The sequence below is a fragment of the Sus scrofa genome, unplaced genomic scaffold (assembly GCF_000003025.6).
Source record: "Sus scrofa isolate TJ Tabasco breed Duroc unplaced genomic scaffold, Sscrofa11.1 Contig1206, whole genome shotgun sequence".
Classification (NCBI taxonomy): Eukaryota; Metazoa; Chordata; class Mammalia; order Artiodactyla; family Suidae; genus Sus; species Sus scrofa.
In genome coordinates, this window is record NW_018084833.1 from 163,978 (window position 1) to 187,211 (window position 23,234).

Sequence of the window (23,234 nt, forward strand, 5' to 3'; positions counted from 1 at the left end):
GAGGCGGCCTTGGCCCGTCCTTCTGCGGCCGGTCTCACTCCCCGCTCCATGCGCTGACGGCACCACGGCCAGCCCCCATCTCTCCGTGAGGACTCCCTGACCCCAGCTCAGGCTTTCCCTTTGTTTGCAGGTTCACCCTGCCCACGCAAGGCGAGCGTCCTACCTCCCGCCACCCAGGCCACACAGCCAGGGGCCTTGGGGAAGCCACACCCTTGCTTTGCAAGTCATACAGAGACCCCTGCGGGCGCCCTCATCTTCCCACAGCCCAGTGAGCAGGGCCTGCCTCGGCCCGGGTGTCCTGCCACGGGTACTGCTGACCCTCCACGGGCCACAGGACTCACCCTGGAGCTGAGGGCCATGCTGGGAATTCAAGGCACCCTCACTACTGCTGACCCAGCCTGAGCCGAAGGCAGGGTCAGAGCAAGAAGAAACAGTCCAGAAGCCGTAAAAGGTCACCGTCTTTGCTTCTCCTCCCAAAGCTGGAATCCACCCATCACTTTGTATGATGAGGCAAAGGCACCATGGCTGTGACCCCCAGGGCAGCCGGGGCCAGGAGACAGCTCAGCACCAAGGGCAGGGCCCTCCACAGAGGGCCAAGAACTGGGGAGTCCAGGCACCGAGCAGCTGCCCACCCTACCCCCCATGGCTTCTGGAATCCAGACGGTTGGGAGACCTGACCTCAAGCAGCTCCTGATAAAACGGCTGGCGCCCTCCGTGTGCACCCCAAGATCTGCTCTCCACTGAGCTCTGCACAGACACAGCAGCCTCCTTGGGCAGATCTGCAGCAGCCGAGACCCCGGACAAGCAGACACCTCCACTGCCCACTGAGCACATGCCTCACAGACACACATGTGCCAGGCTGGACAGCCAGGAAGGCCTCACATGGGGGACCTGAGCACACGGACAACCAGCTCCTGGGAGCAGCTCACCCACTGCTAGCCTGGCCTCTGAGGCCACCAAAAAAACACCAGGGCACCCGAGCCACGCGTGGGAGGAGTAACAAGAAGGCAAAGCAGCCTTCCTGGAGAAGCTGAGAGGCCCAGGCCAGAGACGTGGAAGCCTGCTGACGCCCAGGCAGAAACTGCCTGGGGAAGAAGGAACCGCCCCGCCCCCGCCCTGCCCACCCCCTGTGCCCAGTCAGGCCTGGCACTGCCTGAACAACTGACATTTGGACCTGGCAGTGCTGACCAGCAGCCATGCTGACCAGCAGCCAGGAGAAGCACAGAAAAGCTGTGTCCAGCTCAGAGCACAGAGCCCCACAGCCCCTCCACGCGAGGTCACAGGGGCACCCGCCCTTGCATCTCATGAAAGGAGCTCAGGTCCTGGAAGGCAGGGCTGCAGAGAAAGGCCCTCCCACCACCCACACACCAGACCTTGGAGCTGACGCAGGTGCCCGTCTTGCTCCCCAGGAGACCAAAGTAAGAGTGCTCTGTGGTGATGGGCACAGGCGTGGCCGAAGGGGAAGCTTTCAGAGAAAGGGGCACCCAGAGGAGGCACCCCAGCACCCTGCCTGCCCATCCGCTCTCCCAGGGAAGAGACCCACTTCAGCTTCATCTCTTCAGCCCCCCCGTAGAGGCCCAGAGATGGGTGCATTCGTTCACTGCGGGGTCACTCCTTCACCCAGCAGGTGCGAGTGCTATGAGCTGGCACGGGATCCAGGCTGACCCTCTCTCCAGATCACTGCCAAAGGGCAGCAGTAAGCAGTGCGGGCACTGCACCAGGAAGACAGCATGCTGTGGGACTGAGGGACAGCAGAGGTGACGGGTCCGTCCTGTGAGACAGCACCTGCTCCCTCCCTTCCCTCGCCAGCCAGCCTCAGGATCCACAGGGCAGCAGGAGCGCACACTTGGGAGGCAGCCAGCCACGTGCGGGCAGCCAGCCTCAGGCCAGGGCCCGTGGAGAGCTCTGAAGAAGCTGGTCCTGAAGGGAGCCCCCACGCTGCCTCTGCCTCCTCAAGGCCTGCTCTACCTCAGTGGGTCAGCCTGCCTCAGCTCCAGCCCAGCTGTCAAGGACAGAGCCTGGGCTCCGAGCAGAGCCGTCCAGACCCGGCAGAGACCCAGCTCTGCCTCCAGCCACTTTCCCTGGGTGATGCCAAGTGAAGTCAGCAGTTTCCAGGAACCAAAGAGAAGACAAAGCCATGAGGGGGAGGCATCCGGCCAAGAATGCCTGGGGCCCAGCCCCACGCCTGCACCCTCCGTCATGGATGCAGCCAGGACATACAGGTCACCCCCAGCCCACGCGGATCACGCGTCTCCAGGAAACAAGGAGTAACCACAAGGCCGAGTGGCTCCCACTGGCTTCCTTCGTGGGAAGAGAAGGCCTGGCTAGGAGGCCCCGGGAGCAGCCGCATCGCTGGCTGAATGAGGAGGAAGCCCCATCTCCCGGGTCCCCACCCAGCCCTGAGGGTGGGGAAACACGACCCCAAGGACTCAGTCCCAAGCCGTGGACCCAGCACACACGACTCAGGGCCAGAGCACCTAGTTCACTGCACGCAGTTTCTGAACCTCACCCTCCCAGGAGCCGGGGCGGCCTGTCTGCTAGAGGGCCTTTGGCTTCTGTGTTCTCTCTGCCCTTTCCCAAACCCAAGGAGTGGATTTCAACAGAAGTCTGAGAAACAGGAGCCTGGAGTCCCGCCCCCAACACAGCCACCACCACCACCACCCCCGCCCCATTTCCAAGCATCCCGTGGGGCCGTCGGTCTCCAGCTGGCTGCCCGGCGCCTGGTCAGAGGCACCCGGCTCAGATGTCCCACAGGGGTAGTGTGGCCTGTCCGGGCCGGAACTGGGAGCCAGCAGTTCTTCTCCAGAGAAGGGCTCTCTTGGGCTCCGCGATGTCACTCCATGGAGACAGGGAGGCCCTCGCGGGAGCCCAGAACAGACCATTTCCAGATCAGCTACAGGCTGAAGGCGGCTGACCCTGGGGCAGGGAAGGAGCACTGACCGCGGGACAGGCGGCGTCCACGGAGGGTCTTCCTCCGTGACCTTCAGTTGCACAGCCCGCAGGGTATGAGGGTCAGGCCGGTCCCTCTCTGCTTCCCCGGAATGGTAGCCAGGGCCAGACAGGTCGTGACCCAGAGCCCCGGGCCTGGCCTGATGGACCCAGGCTGGCAAGTCGGCCCTGGTCGCGAACACGCCCAGGTTCGACCCGCTGCGAAGAGACAGGAAACACCAGCAGAGCCCAGCTACTCACACAGCGCGGTGGTGAGGCGCTGCGGCTGGTGGTAGTGCACCATGGCCACGCATAGCGTGTTCAGGGCCACCACGCACAGCACCGCCCAGTAGAAGCTCTGCGCCTTCACCAGGCGCCGGATGAAGAAGCGGAACATCTTCTCCTTCCTGCGGAAGTAGGACGAGCTCTCCGTCTTCCCGCTCTTGAGGCTGGCTCGGGCGAAGGGGGACCCTGCGGGAACAGCGGCGCGCTGAGGCAGCGGCCCGGGGCTCGGGACGGGCTCCCTCCGCCCACGCACGCCCGCGACACGCTTCCCGCAAACACCTGCCCGGACACTGTCCCAGCCCGCGCCGGGCTCAAGGCCCGTGTCTCCCCCCCCCCCCCCCAACAGGCGCCGCAGGGGTCCGGGCCACACGTTACGGCGCGGCGCTGATTCGCCCTGCGCCGCCCGCAGGAGGCCCTGCCCCACCCCCGTCTCACCAATAAGGGAACCCGAGAGCCTTGGCGGCCTCCAGGGCTACTGGGCTCCAGCTGGGAGACCCAGCTTGCAACTGGCCTCTGGTCCCCACCACCCCTGGCTGCCTCCCAGGGGGGCAGCCGTGAGGCTCCCAGGCCCTCCCGACTCTGCCTTGTGCCCCAGAGAGTCCAGCTGCTCCTGGTCCCCTTTCCTCTTGAGCTCAGGGGTCAACAACACTGGCCACCTGCCTTTTAAGGAGTGTGACTGGACACAGCCAAGCTCCGGTCTTTTGCATCTGCCCCAGCAGCAGAGCAAAGGGGCCCACAGAGAACCAAAGACTGAGGGGCCAGAAAGTCTGCCGAGGACGCGCCTTCTCCCTCCTCACCAGCCAGACGCGACTGCCCTCTGCTTGGTGCACACAGCACCCGTGCTCCGCCTCGACCAGGCAGAAAAGGTTTCCCTGCGCCGGCTCCTTCCAGCTTCGTGTCTCGGCTTCCATGTGGCCCTCTCTGGGCTGCTCCAATAAATAGGGCTGAGCACCCAAACAATCATAACCTCCTACCAGCTGCACTGTAGTGCCCTGTTGGCCAGCTCCGTGCCCAACCCCCGTGCCGGACTGAGCTCTGGGGGCACAGGGCCACCCTCTTTTTACCACCAAACCCCTCAAGCCACTTGACCGAGTGGCCAGCCTCTGTCAGTGCCTCTGGGTGCTCAAGCCCGGTCATCGGCCCCTGGGGTGGGGGTGTTACGTGATGACGGGCATTGCTTTGCTCAGGCACACGCTCACGTGCACACCCAGACTTTCGATGGCACGCCAAGACCACTACTGGCTGGGCTTTTCTTGGATTCACTAGACGAAGGCAGAGCCTGAGGCCTCTGAAGAGACTGGTCTACACGCTGGTCAACCGCCTCCCCCATCAGACAGGGAGAGGCTGTGCCCAGATGCAGGAGGAGGGGTCGCAGGGCCGCCAGGAAAGCACCTGTCAATCAGCCCTCTGGAGACCTTGCAGGGCCCTAATGACGAATTCCTGGCGCTCTAGATGCTACAGCCCATCCATACCCACAGAAGACTCTGCTCCATCACAGGCTCCTTCTGACTACACCAGGACAGAGCCTCCTAATCCCTGACCAGATACCAGCCAATGACAGTTATTCAGGGCTCGCTCGTTCAACAAAACCCCTTGGCCAGCCTTCTAAGGACTGCAAAATGCCAAGGCCACAGCCAGACACACCCACTCCCTCCTCAAAGGCAAGTGTGTATATACATAGATACATGCAGGTGTGTATGCAGAGGGAGAGAGACAAAAGAATTGAAATCAGAATCTTGAAAAGACAGTAGCTTTCCCATGTTCACTGCAGCACTATTCACAACAGATAAGACGTGGAAACAACCCAAGTTTCCACTGACAGATGAATGGATAAAGAAAACGTGTTCTATACATACAACAAAACACTAGGCAGCCTTCCAATTCTGCAACACGCAACAACCTGGATGGACCTTAAGGAGATTAGACCAAGTGAAACCAGTTACACTCAGAAAAACAAATGCTTCATGCCTGATTACACCTCCATGAGGTTTCTAAAATACTGAAATTCAGGGTTCCCATCGTGGCTCAGCGGAAACAAATCCGACTAGGAACCATGAGGTTGTGGGTTCGATCCCTGGCCTCGCTCAGTGGGTTAAGGATCTGGTGTTGCCGTGAGCTGTGGTGTAGGCCGGCAGCTACAGCTCCGACTTGACCCCTAGCCTGGGAACCTCCATATGCCACTCCATATGAGTGTGGCCCTAAAAAGCACCCCCACCCCAAAAATAGTGAAATTCACAAAACCAAATCTTGGGATGGTGGTTACTAGGGGCTGCTGGGCGGAAGATGGGGCATTGCTGGTGAACAGAACAGAGACTCAAGTTAAGTAAGATGCATGAGCTCTGAAGAACTGCTGCAGGGTGTTGCACCTGCAATCACAAAAATCTACTGTGGGCTTGAGATTTAGGAGAATGGATCCCATGGTGTGTCCTTATCACACACACAAAAAATTTAAGGAGTTCCCGTCGTGGCACAGTGGAAACAAACCCAACTAGGAACCACGAGGTTTCGGGTTCAATCCCTGGCCTTGCTCAGTGGGTTAAGGATCCGGCGTTGCCATGAGCTGTGGTGTAGGTCACTGACTCGGCTTGGATCTGGTGTTGCAGTGGCTGTGGTGCAGGCCAGCAGCAACAGCTCTGATTAGACTCCTAGCCTGGGAACCTCCATATGCCATGGGTGCAGCCCTAAAAGACAAAAAGACAAAAAGACAAAAAAAAAAAAAAATTTAAGAAAAAAAGAAAATATAAGAGAAATAATAAAAAAAAATAAGTGAAGTGGGAATGTTCAAAACAGCTCTTTCAGAATTGAACAGATCTGGTAGATAAAACCCAAAGACATAAAGAACTGGAAAATACAATCAATAAAGCTGCTTCTGAGAGATACACATAGAAACTGATACCTCTCAAAAACAGAACATAAACTTTTAGGTTTAGGTCAATGAAACTTTTTAAAAAAACTTCTAAGTGTGGAGATACCTGGCACATTTTCTAATCATCATGCAATTAAATTAAATACAAACCTAACAAAGATAAGAAATAATAATAAAATTGAAAACAAAAAAAGGAAGATAGGAAATCTAAAATATGTTTATTTTAAATGCTCATTAACTCATACCTCATGATTCTAATTAAGGAAACAGAGAGAAAGCAGGTAAACACACCAACGACCAGAAAGAAGCAAAACCAGTCCCAGCCTCCGAGCTTTCAACACCTTCCGCAGCTTAAACGCCAAAACCAAGGGCCCGCCCGCCCCTCCACTGCATCACCAACACCAAGCGCCACCTCGGCATGTCCGCACTGAATTCTGGACACTGTCACCAGAGCACCCCGCTTGGCGTCCTGTTCTCCAGGCAGGGCTACTCTGCAGATACTTCCTGCAGAGCCATCCTTGACGACTCCTTGCCACACTCACGCCCGAATGGTCAGCAAATCCTGGGGCTTGTCCTCAAGAGGCATCTAGAATCCAACCACCTAACACTGTGGCTGCCACCTCTGGATCCAAGCCGCCATCCGCGGGGCCTCCACAGTGGCCTCCACCTGGTCCTGCTTCTGCCTCTCCTCAGCCTCCTTCCTTCTGCAAACCTCCCCTCTGCAAACCGGCCTGGCTACGGAGTCCTCACCAGGCCCTACTCCCCCCCACCCCCGCCCCCAACAAGGACCTCTCACCTGTCCCGGGGGTGCTCTGTCTGCAGGTACCCCTTGGGCTGACTTGGTTTTTACTCAAAGCCTTCTGTGGCCGTTCCATACACGACTCCAACACCCCCAGGCCCTCAAGCACCGCCCTCTCCTCTACTTTTCTCCTGTTTCACACACAGGGCTGGAACGGAAACTCCAAAAGATGAAAGGCTTTGTGTCAAGTTTGGTGCTGTTCCCCATGCCTTGGGCAGCTCCTGGCACATCTGGCCACTTAACAAATACGTGTGGAGGGAATGGACCAGCAAACGACCGAACACGGGAGAGATTAAAAGAATATAAGAGAACGCCACATACAGTTCTATAGAAACAAGTTTGAATGACAACAAAATGCAAGATTTCCTAACAAAGCATCATTTCTGAAACTGGTCCAAGTTCTTTTTATTAACTAGATGTGGTCGTGTTTTATCTCACCTTTAAAGAACAGATAGATAATTTAGGTGTGATTTCAATTATTCCAGGAGTTCCTGCAGCAGCACAGATTAAGAATCTGACTGAAGTGGCTCAGGTCGAGGCAGAGGTGCAGGTTTGACCCTCCAGCCTGGGGCAGTGGTTGAAGGAGCCGGCATTGCCCCAGCTATAGGTTGTAGCTGCAGCTCAGATTCAATTCCTGGCCCAGGAACTTTCATGTGCCGTGGGTAGAGCCATCAAAATGTATTATGACCTATAGAAATATTTTTTTAAACTCTCCGATTCATTTCACAAAATCAAAATAAAAGCCCTAAGTAAAACAGGAATAGAGGGAACTATTTAAATACAACACTCCCATGATACATTTGAGAAAAAAATTTAGTAGAATTCAGATCCACAACAGACACTGGTCTCTCATTAATAAACACAATCCAATAGAAAAATGTAAGAATACATGAAGAGTCACCAAAATCCAAATTCAAATGGGAAACAGCCATTTAAAAAAAGGTCTAAGGGAGTTCCCATTGTGGCTCAGCAGGTTAAGAACCCAACATAGTGCCAGTGAGGATGCGGGTTCAATCCCTGGCCTCACTCGGGGAGTTAAGGATCCAGGTTGCCGCGAGGTACACTGCAGGCCGCAGACGCGGCTTTGGGCTGGCTTACCTGGGAGGGTGGGCAGTGGGGAAGGAGGACGGGGAAGCCTGGTGACAGGGAGGGCACCGCCACGGGCCCACGGAGCCAGGAGGCCCCAGGACTCACCCACGGCACAGAGGTCTGCAAAGCGGTCCTCTCCCTCCTCTGCGTGGATCAGGTCGCTTCGGCTCCTCTTGGCAGCCGCCCTCTTCAACACTGCTTTAAACAAAAGGTCCAAGAGGGCGGCTTGAGCCTGGGCCCAGCTGAGCTGTCTCGGGGCTGGGCTGTCCGCCCTCCTCGGAACCCGCACGGCAGCCCTCCCTGACCTCCCTTCCTGAGGCTGAAGCCAAGGGCCGGCGGGACAGCTCCTGGCCCCGCAGGCCCCTCTTGGTCCTCAGAGCAAAAGAACAAGGGATCCGAGGCTGGGTTCTGCTTGGCCGTCTCTCCACGACGATGCCGGTGGGGAAGGCCTGGCTACCATGGAGCCCAGGAGAGGTCCGCGTGGGCAGGGCCGGGCTGCAGCGGCTGCCCCAGGAGCCCCACTCTAAGGCCAGGTGAGCCCAGAGCGATCAGGCCAAGGCCACAGAGGGCCCAGCTGAGGCCACTGCAGGCCCAGCCGTGCTGGCTCTCATCCCTGCGCCCGTGGCCCCCGGCTGTTCCAGGAGTCTCTCCCCTGCAATCTGGGGGCAGCATCACCCTGAGTCCTGGGGACAGATACGGTTTGGTTTGGTCGGTCAGTTTAAAAGCTTCTAGAAGCAGCACTGTCCCACAGAACTTGTTGTGATGACCTGAGATGGGCTGAGTGAGACTGAGAAGCTGAACTTTCACTTCTGTTTCACTTTCACGCACACGCGTAAACGTGCCCAGCCACGTGGCAGCGGCCGCACTGGACGACAGCTCTTGGGTCGTGCTGGCACAGCTCCTTTGACCCCAGGCTGAGCCCATTGCCAGCTACACCCGCCCGGGTCCAGGGCGCACAGCTCCCAAAAGCGTGCAGCCGACCGTTGCGGGGCCTCCTCCAGCACGGCCTCTGCCCAGGACCATGTCCGTGTGGCTGAGGTGCGGGCCCCGGCACGGAAGAGTCCAGCACGCAGCACACGCAAGCGAGCACACGCGTCCCTGCCTCTCGGGCCCGCGAAGCCCTCTGTGAGGCAAAGGGTGCCGACTGCGGTCACCTACCATCCAGAGGGGACTTCTCCTCAGCATTCTTGTCCTCCTCGGCCAGCATGACTTCCTCTGCGAAGGAGACACAGCCTCAGGCCGAAGCCTTCCTGTCCCCACTCCTGACCAGGGCTCACCCCCCAGCACACGGCAGCTCGGAGGCGCCCCCTGCCAGTAAGACCCTGCCTCTCAGCCCTCACCTTCCAGAAGCCGCTGGGGCCCACAGCTGAGCTTTTCCTACCAGGACAGGGTCCTGGAGGCGCCCACAGCAGTGCCCTGGGCGAGGGCCTGGCTTGCTCCCACTCCCAGACCACCCTGCCCGAGAGCAGCCCACCCACAGGACAAGCTCACCACTGGGAAGGACCCTGTGCAAGGCCACCAGGCCCGAGTGGGCGCCCCCAGAGCACTGGCCTGGACTGGGGAAGGAGGCAGAAACTCCAGGCTTGACGGAGCCCAGAGCCAGGCTGTGGAAGGGGCTCAGGCAGAAACCGCACTTGGCTGGGCAGTCTGGTGCCAGGATCCTGGCTGAGCTGAGGGAGACCCCCACACACACACTCCTAAGCTGGCTCAGAACAGCTCCACTCTCCTGCTGTGGTCTCACCCACGCCAGGGCCAGAGGGGACTGGGGAGAGGGAGCCGGCAAAGGACAGCCGGGAGCTCTGCACAGGCCCTGTCCTCACCAGCCTTGAAGATCCATTCCAGGTACCCGTTGAGCTCCCGCTCAATCTGCTGCTGCCGGCGGAGCTTCAGGAAGGCCCGGCGGTTCTCCACCCGCTCACGCTCCTTGGCAAACTCTCTGAAACGGGCAAGGCCAGACCCAGAAGCAGGACAGGTGCACGTGAGCAGCTCACAGGCCTCCCCGGTGTGCAGCCAGAGGCACAGGGAACCACGAAAAGGCTGGGACAGGAGGTGTAGGCCAAGGGCCACCCCTCCCAGTGGTTCCCTCCACCCTGGCCTCTTCTCACCTGAGCCCTTCAAAGGCCCAGGATAACCCTCCCTCCTCAGGCTCCGGCAGCTCGGAGGGGGCGCTCCGGAGCGGGGAGCAATGGCACATCACCCCTGCCTAGAGCAGGCCCCCTCTAAGTGCCAGGCCCTGTCATGCAGACAGTGATGCTACAGGGAGTCCTGGACAAGAACCTCCAGAGCGACTCCCTCTTTCTTTCTTCTGCTGCTGTACACCCAGAGCCATTGCTAGAAGGAGGAAGAACACAGGCAGAGCAGGGGAGAAGGGGTTGGCTCCGGGCCAGCCAGAGGCAACAGGAAGGCATTCAGGAGTTAGGGAGCCCTCTGCCCAAAGCTCCGAGGCTCAGGATACACACAGGAGGCCACAGCCACGGCCTCCCAGCCAAGCTCTTAGGTGCAAAGGGCCAGAAGGAAGCCACTCCCACACACGGGCACAAGAGCACACATGCACGCGCCTTAGCTCAGGCTTGACCCAGGTCCCCAAAGGCGGGCAGGTGCAACCCCCACAGCAAAACAGCAAAGCCTATTCTCAGCCAAGTGGCTGCTGCTCCCTCAGGAGAAGCAGCTTCTGGGCTTGGCAGAATGGGTGGGCCTGGTAGGCCAGACCCCCGTCACACAACAGGGTGAGAGGGAGAGCTTGGCCTTGACCAGGACGGGCTCCAAGCCTGTGACCAATAGCCATCAGGGCCTGAGCTGCTGCAACCCCGACAATGAGAAGAGACGGCTCCTGCCTGGATCTCACGCGCCTCCCAAGCCCTAAATCTACAGGAACACAGGGCCCCCGAGGCTAGCCCCCTCAGCCACACTTGAGGGCAGGGGGAGGGTGTGACAACCCTCCAGAGTCGATCAGAGAGCCGCCAGCAGAAACTCGCTGCAGGAACCAAGGCTCAGCTGCCAGGCAGCCGCGGCTCACCAGGCTCCAGCTCTCACCAGGAAGAAGGGCCCCAGGAGGAACCACTGATTCTGCTTCTTGGGGATGCGGGGAGGATGAAAGCCCAGGACATAAAAAGCAAGGCCGAACCAGCTCCAGGCCGGCCCCACCAGCAGCTCTCCTCCAGACACGGTAGAGCCGAGACAGGGCCAGGTCCCACGAAGCGAGCTCTCCCCAGTCCAGGCTGAGCAGCGGCATCCAATCGCCGCTGCCTTGGAGTGTGCTCAGCACACAACTCACAGGCTGGGTGCTGACCACTGGCCTGAGGGGCCATGCCAGTGCCACCTGCCCAGAGCTGGAAGAGGGCCCTGGGCCCTCTGCTGGACCTGGCTGCGGAGGGAGGGCTCTGCTGAGACTGCTTAAGAGACTCACCCTGTATCACCCTGTCCCAAGGCCAGGATGCACACAGGTGGGAGGAGGGCTAGGAGCCCTCCCCCTGAGCCTCTACTGCTACCCCAGAGTCAGGTGCTCTGGCCTCCTGAGCAGAACTCCCTATTCCGCCAGCACAGAGCCCCTCTCCTCACAGGCCACTGCATGTGGCTCCAGCTCCGAGCATCCCTGCAGCACAGGCACCACACCCTCTGTACCTCCACCCCAGTGGTTCCACCTGGGAGACCCTCCTCCCTCCCGGCCCCCTTGGGGCCTCAGCTGAACGCCCCTTCCCCCCAGGAGCCTTCTCTGAGCCCAGGCCTCCCTTGGCTTCCCCATCTCAGCTCATACCAGGCAACCCCCCCACCGACGAGGAGTTCTCAGCTGTCCCCTGTGCTATGGGCTTGCCTGGTCCCTGTGGAGGTGCTTAGAAAGACACAGTACTGGGGTTCCCGTCGTGGCGCAGTGGTTAACGAATCCGAGTAGCAACCATGAGGTTGCGGGTTTAATCCCTGCCCTTGCTCAGTGGGTTAACAATCCGACGTTGCCGTGAGCTGTGGTGTAGGTTGCAGACGCGGCTTGGATCCCATGTTGCTGTGGCTCTGGCGTAGGCTGGCGGCTACAGCTCCAATTAGACCCCTAGCCTGGGATCCTCCACGTGCCGCGGGAGCAGCCCAAGAAATGGCAAAAAGACAAAAAAAAAAAGAAAAAGAAAGACACAGTAGTGACAGTCACACCCTCACAGCAAAGGGTCAAGGCTGAGCACCCACGCCAGAGTACAGAGTGCCCCTGGGCCCAGCCACTGTTCTCACTGGGGCTGTCCCTTTCTAGACTAATGGCTGCCCCTTGGGTCCCCCAGTATGGTCCCCAGCCCACCTTAGGAGCCTTGGGCCAGAGCAGGAATCTGTAGGGGGGGCAGGATGGAAACATCTCCTCCTGCCTGAACAGAAATCTGACACCCAGGGAGTTACGGGGACGGGGAGGGGACAGGCCAGGCAGATGCCCTCTACATCCATCCCAGCACAGCGTCCTCAGCCCTGCAGAATGGCAGGAAGCCCAAATACCAGCCCAGTTGCTCCCCTAAGCAAACGGCACTTCCTCAGGCCCCAGGCAGGACAGGCCCATGTTCCACATCTTGTTCCCAGTGAGGGTCAGAAGCACCTTTCCCCAGGGGACCCCAGCCCTGCACCCACCTTGTCCCCTCCCAGAGGTCAGCAAAGAGAGGCGACAGGAGAGGAGGGGCAGGCCAGGTGTCCGGGCTGGGGTGGGAGGGCTGGTCGCTGCTGCTGGCTCAGGGCAGCTCCGCCCCGCCTGCCCGTGCAGCAGCGGCCCCGCGCCCACACGCAGAGGTCAAGGCAGAGGTCGGAACGGCGGCACAAAGGAAAGGCTGGCTGGAGCTCAGGAGGCCGGGCGTGACCACCATGCGGGGCCAGCCTCGGGGCCAGGCGGGCCCGCCTCGTCCCCAGACCTGCCGTGTCCAGCTCCGCCGCCCACCCCCCTGGCCCCAGAGCGCAGGGGGCAGCCCGCAGCCCGCGCAGCCTCTTACCCGGAGAGCACGCCCAGCACCAGGTTGAGCATGAAGAAGGAGCCGATGATGATGAGAGGGATGAAGTACAGCCAGTTCCAGGCATTGCCAGCCGCGTCGTTGGTCTGGAAGCAAGAGGAGAGGAGGAGGACGGGTGGGCAAGACAGAGCCCTGGCTGTGGCCCTTCGCAAACAGCCAGAGAGCCCCGGTGGGGGTCCGGACGAGGAAGCCAGGCTGAGGGGCGGGGGGCCTGCGGTTGCCCCACGGACCCCTCCGGGGCTGGGACTCCCCAAGGCCACGGCCCAGCGATGCTGACAAGCCGAGGAGCGGTCCTAGGGAGCCCGAGGGCTGCGTGCGGGCCCCGCCAGGACGCCCCTCCTCTCCCAGGCTGCTCCTCACCCGGCAGCCCCAAAGCCCCTCCTCCTGTGAGAAGCACAGGCCCCAAGGCCTAGGCCTGGCCTCCTGTCTCCTGCAGCTTCCCCAGCTCGGAGGCAGCGGGCCCCATGCCGCACACTCCCCAGACCAACAGCAAGCCCACACGTTCCCAGGAACAGCTGGGCCTGAGACAGACTGGGCGCGGTGGTGCGGTCTCACAGGATGCAGGGAGGGCCAGCTCCCCGCACCTTCTGATGTTTCCGGCTCTGCCCACCAAAGGGTAAGTCCCTCTGAACCCAGTTCATTTCCATTGTTGTTTTGTTTTCAGGGCTAAGAAGGGCAGAGAGCCTCCTTCTTCACACAGGGGTGGGTGTTGGGGCGGGGGGAGGGGGGCGACCCACTGGCCCCTCTGCTCCTCTCTGCAGGGGGAGCTCACAAGCCAAGGGCCAGGGCCCTGAGCAGGACAGAGGCAGGAGGCCAGCCTGGAGCTGCCCCGAGGCTGGGCCGACCTCCAGTGCTGCTGTTGGCTTCCTGCCCTCCAGACTCGACCCCTGAAGTCCTGGGTGCCCTGGACACTGATTCCGGGCTGGCTGCCAAGCCCTGACTGAAACGACCCTCAGACTCCAGACCCGAGGTGCTGCCCCCATTCTCCGAACACACCTCTGCCAGACCCAGGTGCAGCTCTGACCTGCGGGCTACAATGCCCACCAAAGCCACCAACCGCCCTGTAGCACCTCGTCCAAACCTGCTTCCTCTGCGAGGAAGGAGCGCACCTGCTGCTGCAGCCCAGCCCCGTGCACCTGCTGGAGGGTGTGGCTCCTGCAATTTCCCCCAAAAGGATCATTGCCATCCGCAGCCAAGGCACGCTACTCTCGTCTTAACAAGCAAGACAACAAACAAGGACTTGCACTCAGGGGGAGACGGACGGGCAGACTCTTCCCTGTTTCTCTCACTGAGCACAGTTAATATCCGGGACCTTTCATCAAGAGTAAATGCATGTTTCACAGAAGAGTCTGAAGAGCAGAGATAAGAAAGCAGACCAGCTGGGAACTGGGGACCCATGGTGAGTTCCCTGTGCTTTTTGTTTTTGCCTTGCATATCCCAGACATGGAGATTTTAAAGCCTAAAACCTGGAAATGCCAACAGACATGGACAAAAAGCAGCACTCTCTCTCCCTCTCTAACCAAGGGTGAGGAAGGCAGCTGCCCACCATAACAGACAGTAACTGCACTACTCCAGCCAAACCCAGCAGAAAAAATGGGGGGGGCCACCTCCATCCCACCAGCAAAGACCCAGGAGAGAGCCTACCTTCCCCAGAATGTAACACGATAACCAAGCTACCCACAACCTAGCCACATGGGTGTCAGAGAAGGACAGGCAAGGAGGTGGGACAGATGGTTAACGATGCCCCCAGCCCAGCTCACCCTGGGTGTGAGTGGAGACACGGCGGCTTCCACACCAACACGGCAGCAACGAGGCACACCACCCCTCCCATGGAAGTGCTGCCAGAGCAGCCTAGGGGAAGTCAGACCTTCCCCACCACCCAGGGACAAGACACCCCCACCCCAGAGTGCAGGGGCCACATGGAGAGCAGAAGCAGGCACACCTAACCCTCCCAGCCGGGGAAGTACCCTGGAAGCACAGAGGGGAGCCAGAACTGCCACCCCACCCAGTAAGGAAAAGGCCCCCACAATGTGTCAGCAGAGGCCAGGGGGGAAACCAGGCTTCTATTCCCACCAAGCAGTAGCAAGGCAGCAACCCCAGCTTCCCCTGAGCAGAAGAAACCAGCTAAAACAGAGGGTTTAAAAGAGCTCCACAGTCCCATGACATAAGACCAAAAATGTCCAGTTTTCAGCTAACACTCATTTGCCATACCAAGAACCAGGACGAGTACAAACTGAATGAAAAAAAACCACAGTCAACAGATGCTATGCGTGATGGTTAATTTCATGTATCAACTTGACTGTGCCATGAGGTGCCCAGATATCTAGCCAAACATCATTCTGGGTGTTTCTGCAAGTGTGTTTTTGGATGAAACTAACATTTCTTGTTGTTGTTGTTGTTGTTGTTGTTGTTGTTGTTGTTGCTATTTCTTGGGCCGCTCCCGCGGCATATGGAGGTTCCCAGGCTAGGGGTTGAATCGGAGCTGTAGCCACCAGCCTATGCCAGAGCCACAGCAACGCGGGATCCGAGCCGCGTCTGCAACCTACACCACAGCTCACGGCAACGCCGGATCGTTAACCCACTGAGCAAGGGCAGGGACCAAACCCGCAACCTCATGGTTCCTAGTCGGATTCGTTAACCACTGCGCCACGACGGGAACTCCTGAAACTAACATTTCAATTGATAAAGTAAAGCAGATTGCTCTCTATAATGTGATGGGCATCATCCGAGCAGTTGAAGGCCTAAACAGAATGAAAACGTGTCCTCTTTCAAGTAATAGAAAATTCTCTAGTCGCGAGTTCAGACTTTATCTGCACTAGTGACTCTATTGGTCTCCACCTTCTGGTTTCCAGGCTGGAGCTGTACCACAGCTTCTCCTGGGTCTTGAGCCTGCCAGGCTAAGGTTGCTGCAGATTTGTACCCACCAGCTCTCACAATCACATAAGTCAATTCCTAATAATACATCTCTCTCCCTCTCTCTCTCTCTCTCTCTCTCTCTCACACACACACACACACACACACACACATCCTTGGTTCTGTGTCTCTGGAGAACCCTGACTGAAACACACATTGCCAACACTAAGATGACAGAGATGACGGAAGTTTCTGACAAAGGTTTTAAAGCAGCCATCATAAAAATGCTTCAGAGTGTAATTGTACACACATGTGAAACACATGAAAAAACAGAAAGTCTCAACAAAGGAAGAGTATCATCAAATAAAAGATACAAAGAAGAACCAAATGGAAAATTCTGAACTGAAAAATACAACAATCAAAATAAAAATCTCAGAGTTCCCGTCGTGGCACAGTGGTTAACAAATCCGACTAGGAACCATGAGGTTGCGGGTTCGGTCCCTGGCCTTGCTCAGTGGGTTAACGATCTGGCGTTGCCGTGAGCTGTGGTGTAGGTCGCAGACACGGCTCGGATCCCGCGTTGCTGTGGCTCTGGCGTAGGCTGGTGGCTATGGCTCTGATTCGACCCCTAGCCTGGGAACCTCCATATGCCATGGGAGCGGCCAAAGAAATAGCAAAAAAAAAAAAAAAAAAAAAAAAAAAAAGACAAAAAAATAAATAAATAAAAATCTCAATAGAAATGCACAAAAATAGAATAAGAGGGACAGAGGAAAGAATTGGTAAGTGGTAACAGAGAACAATGGAAATTACTCAATCTAATAAGCAGAGAAAAAATAGACTTAAAAAACAAAAATCAAACAAGAAAAAATAGAGCAGAGCCTCAAGAATCTGTAGGACTATGACAAAATATTTAACATACATGTATTGGAGTAGCAGAGGACAGAAGAAAACACAGAACACTGAACAGTATTTGAAGAAATATGGGTGACAAATTCCCAAATTTGGTAAGAGACTCAAACCTACAGATTCAAGAAGCTGAGTGAATTCCAAACAGAATAAACCCAAAGAGATCTATAAGATATTTCATTGTCAAACTAAGGAAAACTAAAGACAAATTAAAATTATTAGAGGTAGCAAGAGAAAAATGACACCTTACTAATGGGGGGGGGACAATTCAAAAGATTTCTCATCATAAACTATGGGGGCCAGATGAAGTGGCGTAATATTTTTCAGGGGCTAAGAGAAAAAAAATTGTCAACCCAGGTACCTACACCTATAAAAAAATACCCTTCAGGAATGAAGGGACTATCAAGACATCCTCATAATAAAAAATAGGGAAAATGGAGTTACTTTTGCGGCTCAGCAGTAAAAATCCCAACTAGTATCCATGAGGACACAAGTTCAACCCCTGGCCCCACTCAGTGGGTGAAGGATCAAGTGTTGCCGTAAGCTGCAGAGCAGATGACAGACGAGGCTTGGATCTGGCATTGCTGTGGCTGTGGCTGTGGCTGTGGCTGTGTCCAGCAGCTGAGGCTCCAATTTGACCCCTAGCCTGGGAACCTCCTGTATGCCATGGGTACAGCCCTAAAAAGCCAAAAAAAAAAAAAAAAAAAAAAAAAGCCTAGGGAAACTAAGAGAATTTGTCACAGAAAATCCACCCTAAAAGAATGACTAGTGAAAAGTTTTTAAGCAGAAAAGAAAAAATGATTTTAAAAAGAACTGTTAACCATTAGAAAGGAATTGAGAACAACCAAAAGAATAAAAAAGGGGGTAGATTTTCTTTATACTTTTGAATTTCCTAAATTATGTTGAACCCACGGAAGCAAAAACTATAATACACTATGATGTGGTTCTAAACATATGTAGAGGAAATGTTTAAATGTATCACAAATAGGGGAGGATAAAGAGATATAAAGAAGGTAAGGTGTACACACTTCACTTGAACTGGTAAAATTATGATACCGTAGACTGGAATAAGGTAGAGCAACCACTAAAAGCAGAGATATACTAGAAAAGTCAAAATAGAATTCTTTAAAAAGTTCAAGTAATACACAAGAAGGCAGGAAAAAGAAAACAAACACAAAACCAGAACAAACAGTAAATCAAAAAAATTAAATGACAGGTGTGAGTTCTAACATATCAATAATTACATTACCTGTAAATGGTCTGGATATACCAACTAAAAGACAAAGGTTGACAAAGCAGATTTAACGACATGACCCACCAGTTTTGTCTATAAGAAACTCACTTCAAAGGTAATAATTGCAACAGGAATAAAAGCAAAAGCAACAGAAATAAAAGCAAAAATAAACCAATGGGACCTAATCAAATTGGCACAGCAAAGGAAACCACAAAAAAGACCAAAAAGACAATCTTCGGAATGGGAGAAACAGTTTCAAACGATGCAACTGACAAGGGCTTAATCTCTAAAATACATAAACAACTCATACAACTCAACAGCAAAAAAACCAACAACCCAATTTAAAAATGAGTAAAAGACCTGAATAGACATTCTCCAAAGAAGATATATAGATGGCCAACAACCACATGAAAAAATGCTCAACATCACTGATTATTAGAGAAATGCAAATCAAAACTACTAGGAGTTACCACCTCACACCAGTCAGAATGGCCATCATTAATAAGTCCACAAATAACAAATGCTAGAGAGGGTGTGGAGAAAAGGGAGCCCTCCTACACTGTTGGAGAACAGTGTAGGACATACCTTAGAAAACTATACTTAGAACTACCATATGATCCAGCAATCCCACTCCTGGGCATATATCCAGACAAAACTTTCCTTGAAAAAGACACATGCACCCACATGTTCACCACAGCACTATTCACCATAGCCAAGACATGGAAACAACCCAAATGTCCATTGACAGATGATGGATGAAGAAGATGTGGTGTAAATACACAATGGAATACTACTCAGCCATAAAAAAGAACAAAATAATGCCATTTGCAGCAACATGGATGGAACTAGAGACTCTCATAGTAAAGGAAGTCAGAAAGAGAAAGACAAATATCATATGATATCACTTATATCTAGAATCTAACAAATGGCACAAATGAACCTTTCCACAGAAAAGAAACTCATCAACTTGGAGAACAGACTTGTGGTTACCAAGAGGGGAGGGGAGTGGGATGGACTGGGAGACTGGAAGTCTGGGGTTAATAGATGCAAACTACTGCCTTTGGAGTGGATAAGCAATGAGATCCTGCTGTGTAGCACAGGGAACTATACCCAGACACTTATGATGGAACATGATGGAGGAGAATGTGAGAAAAAGAATACATATATATATGGCTGGGTCATTTTGCTATACAGTAGAAAGTGACAAAATACTGTAAATCAACTAAAATGGAAAAAATAAAAATCATAAAAAATGTGAAAATTTAAGGAGGTTGAAAGAGAAATGGGGGAAGAACTCCATGAAGCACTAATTTAATGAAAACTATAGTGGCTATATTAACATCAGATAAAGTAGACTTCGGAACAAAAAAATTTTTACCAGAGACGCAAAGGAACATATCCAGGTTCCCCACTACCTGAAAGCAGGTAGGAAACCCTTTCCAAAGCCACAACGGCATAAAGCAAAGAAACAATCACCAGAGGACACATCAGCTAACAAACGAAGAAGAGGAAACTGAGATAAAACACAGACGCGGAATTACCACGGTGGCACAACGGGATTGGCGGCGTCTCTGCAGCGCCAGGACACAGATTTACCCTGGCCCGGCACGGTGGGTTAAAGGATCCGGCATTGCAGCAGCTGCAGCATAGGTCACAACTGCAACTTAGATCTGATCCCTGACCCAGGAACTCCCAAAACAAAAAACCACAGATGCTCACAGACACAATTCAAAGCTATGCTGACTTGATGCTCAGATGCTGAGTGTAGTTCCCAGGGAAGGAGCTTGGCGGTACCACGCGTGCTGCTTGGGGTGTGCACTACCTCCAAAACAGCTTTCTGCAAACACACATTAAACACTGTTTTCTATTTTCACCTTTTTCCGTAAAAGCATAATCCTCCAGAGATTCCGTTTGCTTAGTGGAAATAGGTACTAATGTAGATCTTTCAATAAAGTGAAGTGGCACTAAGAGAATGAGGAGTTCTCTTGCGGCTCAGTGGGCTAAGGATTCAGCATTGTCACTGCTGTGGCTCAGGTCGCTGCCATGGCTCAGGTTCGATCACTGGCCCAAGAATTTCTGCATGCCATGGGTGTGGCCAAAAAAAGAGAACTTTTGGAACGTGGGGGATACATGTATAACGATAAATGGGTCAATCCATCAAGAAGACAGAGCAATTCTAAATGCTTATATACATAGCACATGAGCTACAACACGTGTGAAGCAAACACTGACAGAACTGAACAGAGAAATAGACAAATACACAATTATAGTTGGAAACTTCAACTATCTCTCTCAAAAATTGATAAGACAACTAGACAGAAAATCAGCAAGGCTGCAAAAGAACTCACCATCAACCAACAGGATTTAATTGACATTTATACACATGCTACAAAATCACTAGAGACATTCTTTTCAAGTGCCCATAAGACGTATGAAGATAGAGCACACCCTGAGCCATAAAGCACACTCTGCAAATTTAAAAGAATGCAAATTTTGTGTATTCTCTAACCATAATGGAATCAAACCAGTGACAGGTAACAGAAAGATAACAGGAAACTTTTCAAACACAAAATAAACAATTATAAAAATCCATGGGTCAAAGAGAAAGTCTCAAGGGAAATTTAAAACTACATGGTACTGAAAGAAAATGAAAACACAACATATCGAATTTGGAGGACACAGCTAAAGCAGTTCCAAGAGCGAAATTTATAGCACTAAAACACATCCATTACAAAAGAGGGAAAGCCTCGCATCAATAATCTAAGCTCCACATCAAGCAGCTAGAAAAGGAAGAACAACAACAAACTCAAATCAAGTAGAAGAAAGTAAACAATAAAGATAAAAGTCAACAAAACTGAAAATGAAAACAACAGAGAAAACCAATTTTTTTTCAGTTCGTTCTTTGAAAAAAGTCAGTTAAACTGACATACCTCTGGCGATACTGATGGAGAAACAAAGCAAGAAGACACAAATGATCAGCATCAGGAATGAACCGGGGGCTCTCGCGACGCCCGGCAGACGTCAGAAGGGTAACGAGGGAGCACACAGACGACTCGACATACATTTGACAGTGTGGGTGAAAGGGATCAGTTTATCCAAAACACAAATTACCACTGCTCACCCAATATAACGTAAACAGTCAACAACTATGAAGGAAGGTGAAATTTTAAAACTTGCCCCTAAAAAGGAGACCATTGATCAATGAAACAGAATTGATGATCTAGAAATAAACCCTTACACTTAGGATCAGTTGATTTTTAACAAGGTTGCCAAGATAATTCACGGGGAAAGGACGGTCTTTCCTGACAAACAGTGCCCGGACAGACGGACATCCGCAAGCAAAAGAACGAACTTGGATCCGTACCCCACACACCACATACAAAAATTAAGTCAAAATGGATTACAGGCCCAAATATAAAAGTCAAAAGTAGAAAACACTGGAGTAAATTTTCATGACTTTGGATTAGGTAGTGGAGTCTTAGATGTCACACCAAGAGGAGAAAGTAAAAAGAAAAATAGAAAATTTGACTTCATCAAAATAAAAACGTTTTTTACTTTAAATGACACCATCAGGAAGTGAAAAGAGAGTAAATGTGAGAAAATATTTGCAGATCGCTTGAACGATCTGATAAGGGGCTAGTGACCATAAAATATAAAGAAATCTTACAGAAATCTCCAAAGACATATACATGTTGTTTGTTTTTAAATTTCTTTATTTTTGCTTTTTAGGGCCACACTCGCAGCACAAGGAAGTCCCCAGGCTAGGGGTTGAATTGGAGCTGCAGCTGCCAGCCTGCACCACCGCCACAACAACGCTGTGGCCAGGGATTGAACCCACATCCTCATGGCTGCTAATCGGGTTCATTACCACTAAGCCACAACAGAACTCCTGTTACATAAATGCTAGAAACATTCTTTTCAAGTGCCCATAAGACGTATGAAGATAGAGCACAATTGGTGATAAGCACCAACATCATAAGGCATCAAGGAACTGAAAATCAAAGCTAGAATCACTGGTTGATGAAAATTAAATTTTAATTTTACTAGGATGATTAACGTTAAAAAAGATAGGGAGTTTCCACTGCGGCCCAGGAGGTTAAGAACCCAACAGTCTCTGTGAGGATGTGGGTTCAGTCGCTGGCCTTGCTCAGTGGGTCAGGGATCCCACATTACCACAAGCTGTGGCATAGGTCGCAGTTGTGGGTTGGATCTGGCATGGCTGTGGCATAGGCTGGCAGCTGCCATTTCAATCCACCCCTAACCCAGGAACTTCCACATGCTGCAGGTATGGCTCTGAGGAGGAAAAAAATGAAAAAGACAAGTGTTGGTGAGGATGTGGAGAATTTGGAACACTTGCATATTCCCAGTGGGGATGAAAAATATTGCAACCACTTTGGAAACCAATTTGGCAGCTCCTTCAAAGTTTCAATATGGAATTACCGCATGCTCCAGAAATTCCACTGCTAAGTGTATACCTCAGAGAAACGAAAGCATATTCCACAGAAAAATCCGTGCGCAAGTGTTCACAGCAGCTTATTCATAACGTACAAACTGGAAACCACCTGCATGTTCACACCTGATGAAACATAAACAAAAGATGGGAGGAGACCCACGCGATGGACTCGCACTCGATGATAAAGTCAACAAAGTGGGGAAGACGCAGCACAGTGAAGACGTCAATTCCCCCGAACTGAACAGAACGGGAGGGCGGTCCACCCACTTGGAAGATTTACTCCACAGCTGCAGCAAAGAGGACTGTGTGGTCTTGGCCGAGGGAGAGACACATCCAGCGCTGGCTCAGAAACAGACCTGCGCAAACCTGCCCAGCGGACTTCCGGGCAAGGTGCAGAGCAATTCAGCGGAGGAAACACAGCCTTTCAACAAGTGTTGCCAGGCCACCTGGACGTCCAAAGGCCAAAGAAAGATCAAAGGGAGGGGAGGGAGGGAGGGAAAGAGACGCTAACCGAAACCCTCACTCTTTATACAAAAATTAACCCAAGACAGACCACAGATTGACATGTAAAATAACAAAACTTTTGGGACAAAAATAAAGGAGGAAAATCTCCAGGACTGAGGACTGGCACACAGTTCCCAGATCTGACACCAAAAGCCTAATCCACAAAAGGTAAAATTGATAAACTGGACTTTCTCAAAATTAAAAATGCTTATTCTTTCACAGACCAGGTGACGAGCATGAAAAGACAAGCTGCTGACTAGGAGAAAATATTTGCAAACCACACATCTGAACCAGTATCCAGAATATATAAACACTCTACAGTCCAATTCAGACCACGAGCAAAAGATACA

The 23,234-nt window shown here is 53.2% G+C and overlaps 1 protein-coding gene across 1 annotated transcript in view; it reads right to left on the bottom strand.

Moving 5' to 3' along the window:
- CACNA1B (calcium voltage-gated channel subunit alpha1 B) overlaps positions 1-23,234 on the bottom strand; it is a 194,319-nt gene that overhangs the window by 130,858 nt on the left and 40,227 nt on the right. Inside the window, 5 exon segments of the mRNA XM_021081036.1 lie at positions 3,190-3,399; positions 8,073-8,162; positions 9,126-9,182; positions 9,788-9,903; positions 12,917-13,020. Of these exon segments, the coding sequence (XP_020936695.1) occupies positions 3,190-3,399; positions 8,073-8,162; positions 9,126-9,182; positions 9,788-9,903; positions 12,917-13,020 (577 nt within the window).